The sequence below is a fragment of the Eimeria necatrix genome, genomic scaffold, assembly GCF_000499385.1.
Source record: "Eimeria necatrix Houghton genomic scaffold, Enh_scaff168, whole genome shotgun sequence".
NCBI lineage: Eukaryota > Apicomplexa > Conoidasida > Eucoccidiorida > Eimeriidae > Eimeria > Eimeria necatrix.
Window position 1 is genome coordinate 37,214 of NW_013655024.1, and position 5,000 is coordinate 42,213.

The window sequence follows — 5,000 nt, forward strand, 5'->3', positions numbered from 1 at the left end:
CAGCTGTACGTACTCGAGGCCACGGACAGCGCCAGCCTCACCTACAGGTACAAAGTCAACCTCAGCAAGGTGAGCCGAGCTGCAGCTAGCTAGCTAGCTAGCTGGCTAGCTGGCTGGCTAGCTGGCTAGCTGGCTAGCTAGGTGGGGAAATAGGGGGTGGGTGGGAAGAGAGCTGGAGAACGAGCTATCTAGGCATCTAGGAGGGTAGATGGGTAGCTAGCTAGCTGGCTAGCTAGCTGGCTAGCTAGCTGGCTAGCTAGGTAGCTGGCTACCTGGCTAGCTAGCTAGCTAGGTGGGGAAATAGGGGGGGAGGGTGGAGGGAGAGCTGGAGAACGAGCTATCTAGGCATCTAGTAGGGTAGATAGCTAGCTAGCTAGCTAGCTAGCTGGCTAGCTGGCCAGCTAGCTATCTGGCTAGCTGGCTAGCTGGCTAGCTGGCTAGCTAGCTATCTGGCTAGCTGGCTAGCTAGCTAGCTAGCTATCTGGCTGACTAGCTAGCTAGAAAGATGGGCAGATAGGAGGACGGAAAGCGAACCATCTGGAGCGCATTCGCGCCAGCCATCCACTGCCGCCCCCGCCGCTGCTGCCGCTGCTGCTGCTGCTGCTGCTGCTGCTGCTGCTGCTGCTGCTGCTGCTGCTGCTGCTGCTGCTGCTGCTACGGCGCAATAACTTGTTTGAACTTCGTCCCAAGTCGGTCTCCGCGGGAGCTGCCGCTGGTGATCGCCAACTGCTGCGACTGCAGCATCGCGGTGGTGGAGTGTCTGTACGGCGCAGCGAGCGGCTCGCTCTCCAACTTGCGGGTTTGGTCCGCAGCCCCAAACCCTAAACCCTAAACCCTAAACCCTAAACCCTAAACCCTAAACCCTCGCCCCTGAACCGCAAAGGCGCCGCTGCGCTCTTCCGAACTCCCCACAGCCAGCGGCTCGCTCCCTGGGGTGTATCTGCCTGGGGTGTATGCGTGTGGGGCCTGGGGTGTACGTGTGGGGCCTGGGGTGTATGCATGCGGAGTGTGGGGTGTATGCATGCAGTGCGTGGGGTGTATGCATGTGGGGTGTGGGGTGTATGCATGGGGAGTGTGGGGTGCATGCATGCGGACTGTGGGGTGTATGCATGCGGGGCTTGGGGTGTATGCATGCGGGGCTTGGGGTGTATGCATGCGGGGCTTGGGGTGTATGCATGCGGAGTGTGGGGTGCATGCATGCAGGGTGTGGGGTGTATATGTGTGGCGTGAGGTGTATGCATGCGGAGTGTGGGGTGTATGCATGCGGAGTGTGGGGTGTATGCATGCAGAGTGTGGGGTGCATGCATGCGGAGTGTGGGGTGCATGCATGTGGGCGTGGGGTGTATGCATGCGGAGTGTGGGTGCATGCATGCGTGCGTGGGGTGTACGTGTGGGGCGTGGGGTGTACGTACAGCCGGCGGCTGCGGATTCAGCACGAGTTGCTGCCGCTGCACAACTGCTTTTTGGGGACTGGAAGTGGCTGGTTGTTGTCGGGTTGTGAAGACCAGTCTTTGTTTTGTTTTCCATTAAGAGACGGAGTTTCTGCCAAGAGTGGCTTCCACTTGAGCGCACACACGGTGGGTTCTTTTATTCCGATTTAATTTGTTTAATTCCATTTATTTGCATTTATTTCCATTTATTTGGACTTCATTTAGGTTAATTCCGTTTAATTCCATTTAATTGTACTTATTTTGATTTAATCTAGTTTAATTCCATTTAATTCCATTTATTTGCATTTATTTCCATTTATTTGGATTTAATTTAGTTTAATTTCACTTAATTGCACTTATTTTGATTTAACTTAGTTTGATTCCATTTAATTCCGTTTAATTCCATTCAATTCCATTTATTTCGATTTAATTTTGTTTAATTCCATTTAATTCCATTTAGTTCCATTTAATTGCACCTATTTTGATTTAATTCAGGTTAATTCCGTTTAATTCCATTTAATTGCATTTATTTGGACTTAATTTTGTTTAATTCCATTTATTTCGATTTAATTCAGTTTAATTCCATTTAATTCCATTTAATTCCATTTAGTTCCATTTATTTGGATTTAATTCAGTTTAATTCCATTTAATTCCATTTAATTCAATTCAATTTAATTCCATTTAATTCCATTTAGCTTCATTTATTTTGATTTAATTTCATTTGTCTTGATTTAATTTCACTTATTTTGATTTAATTGCATTCATTTTGATTTAATTTAGTTTCATTTTATTTAGTTTTATTTAAGTTCATTCTATCTAATTTTATTTAATTTCATTTTATTTCATTTGATTTAATTAAATTAAATTTAATTTAATTTAATTTAATTTATTTAATTTAATTTCATCTTTTCAAAAGTGTTTCAAATTAATTGATTAAAAGAGCAGAGTTAAAAACGCTTTCAAAAAGAGGCACTTAATTAAAAAGAAGTAAACTTTCAAGGCACTTTATTTATTCATCTATTTATTTATTTATTTATTTATATTTATTTATTTATATATTTATATTTATTTATTTATTTATTTATTTATTTATTTATTTATTTATTTATTTATTTATTTATTTTTATTGCAGAGTGCAGTCTTAACAGTGGCTGTAAATGCCCAAAACACTTTGGTGGCGAGCGCCGACTCCGCGGGCACAATTATCTTGTGGAGAAGACTCGCCACTTCAAACCCTAAACCCTAAACCCTAAACCCTAAACCCTAAACCCTAGATCCCGCACCAGGGGCAGCCGCGGCTCCACGAAGTCCTCTGAAGCAAGGCCTTCCTGAACCCTAAGGGCCCCCAGAGGGCCCCTAGGGGCCCTTTGGGGCCCCCTGGGGGCCCTTTGGGGGCCCCTAGGGGCCCTTTGGGGCCCCCTGGGGGCCCTTTGAGGGCCCCTAGGGGCCCCCAAAGGGCCCGTTGCGCGCAGTGGGGGGCCCCTGGTGGGCCCTAGGGGGCCCCTAGGGGCCCTTCAGCAGAAGTGGGGGCCCCTGGTGGGTTCCGGGGTCCTCTCTGGAGGCCCCAAGGGGCCCCTAGGGGCCCTTTTCTGTTTCTTTGGGGGCCCCAAAGGGGCCCCTAGGGGCCCTTTTCTGTTTGGGGGCCCCCCTGGGGGCCCCTACGGCCCCCCGGGGCCCTCCCCTGTTTTTATGGGGGCCCCTTTGGGGCCCCCAAGGACCTTTCGCATACCTTTTGGGGCCCCCTGCTAAGCTTTTGGGGGGCCCCTATAGGGGGCTTTATTGTCTTCTGAGGGGCCCCCAGATGGACTTCAAGGGGGGCCCCTAGGGGCCCCCAAAATGGCCCTCGAGGGGCCCCTTGGGGGCCCCCTTGGGGGGCCCCCAGGGGCCCCTAGGGGACTTGGGGGGCCCCCTCTAAGAAGTTTTGAAGAGGCTTGACCCTTGAGGGGCCCCAAGAGGGGCCCCCTGGGGCCCCTGAGGCGGCTAGGGTTTAGGGTTTGGTGCTAGAGGGGTTTTACTTGCTGAGTTCATTTAAAGTGTGTCTTTTGAATTAGGGTTTAGGGTTTAGGGTTTAGGGTTTGGGTGATGGCAGCAAGAGTTGTTGAAGAAAAGAAAAAAGAAATCAAAAACAATTTGTTAAAGTCAAAAAATAAAAAAGAGAATAGGAGGCAGGCCTCCTTTGTGCGGCGGCACCCCGCACAAACCCTAAACCCTAAACCCTAAACCCTTTCCCGTGGCTTCAAACAGGAGCAGGAGGGGGCCTCCCCCCCTAAACCCCAAACCCTAAACCCTAAACCCTAAACCCTAGAGGCCAGCCGAGTGTCTCCTTTTAAGGGGCCCAATAAGAAGGCCTCTTCTTGCTTCATCGACAATGCACCTGCAGCCCCTGCCGCGCCGCCCCCCAACCCCCAAACCCTAGCCCCCAAACCCTAGCCCCCAAACCCTAAACCCTAAACCCTAAACCCTAGAGACCAGCTAAGTGTCTCCTTTTAAGGGGCCCAATAAGAAGGCCTCTTCTCGCTTCATCGACAATGCATCTGAAGGAGACAGGCTCTGTTGCTGCTAAGCAGCAAAGAGCTTTTCTGTCGAGGGCAATTTGCTGCTGCTGCAGTCCGCACTGCAGCAAACTGTAAGAAAGGCCCCACTCTCTTGCTGCTGCGTTGCTGCGCACTATCCACCAAACCCTAAACCGCCGCTGCTGCTGCTGCCGCAGCAAACTGCTGCTGCTCAAACCCTTGAAGGCGCGGCAGCGGGCCAGTTTGAAGCAGCGGCCCGCGCGGCCTCTAAACCCTCGCGCCACTTCCCAAACCACTTCCCGCGGAATCTTCATCCCGAGGGTTTAGGGTTTAGGGTTTAGGGTTTAGGGTTTGGGGTTTAGGGTTTGGGGGTTGGGGCCTGCGTGCGCGCGAGGCAGGAAGCCGCTTTCCGCAGCGGCTAGGGTTTAGGGTTTAGGGTTTGGGGCCTGCGTGCGCGCGAGGCAGAAAGCCGATTCCCACAGCGGCTAGGGTTTAGGGTTTAGGGTTTGGGGTTTTGCTGCAGCGAGGCTGCTGCTGCCGCCACGCCAGATGCTCTTCAAAGGAAGGGGTAGGGTTTAGGGTTTTGCTGCAGCGAAGCTGCTGCTGCCGCCCTCCTTGATGCTCTTCAAACGAGGGTTTAGGGTTTAGGGTTTAGGCTTTCGGGCCTCAGCTGCTGCTGCTGCTGCGCTCAAACGTAACACCCTGCTGCTGCTGCTGCAGTGCTGCTGCTGCGGCTGCTGTTGCTGCCGCTGTTGCTGCTGCTCCTGCACTGCTGCTGCTGCACTGCTGCTGCTCTTGCTGCTGCTGCTGCTGCTGCACTGCTGCTGCTGCTGCACTGCTGCTGCTGCACTGCTGCTGCTGCACTGCTGCTGCTGTTGCTGCTGCTGCTGCGTTTTCTGCACTGCTGCTGCTGCTGCTGCTGCTCTTCCTTCAGGTTTGCAGCCGCGCTGCAGCAGCAGAGGAATCCAGGCAGAAGGGGCACTGCTTGGCTCAGCAGCAAAAGAAAATAAAAAACTTTTTTGAAATGAAAGTCAGATTTGATTAGGGTGGTTTTGGG

The 5,000-nt window shown here is 51.4% G+C and overlaps 1 protein-coding gene across 1 annotated transcript in view; it reads left to right on the forward strand.

The window, feature by feature from the left end:
- The window catches only part of ENH_00020180 (myosin F (TgMyoF) protein, putative), a gene marked incomplete at both ends in the record, with an annotated part of 12,681 nt that extends 12,588 nt beyond the window's left edge, over window positions 1-93 (forward strand). The window contains one exon of the mRNA XM_013584522.1: window positions 1-93. This exon is cut by the window's left edge and continues 90 nt beyond it. Within this exon, the coding sequence (XP_013439976.1) occupies window positions 1-93 (93 nt within the window).
- Between the last annotated feature and the right edge of the window lie 4,907 nt (window positions 94-5,000).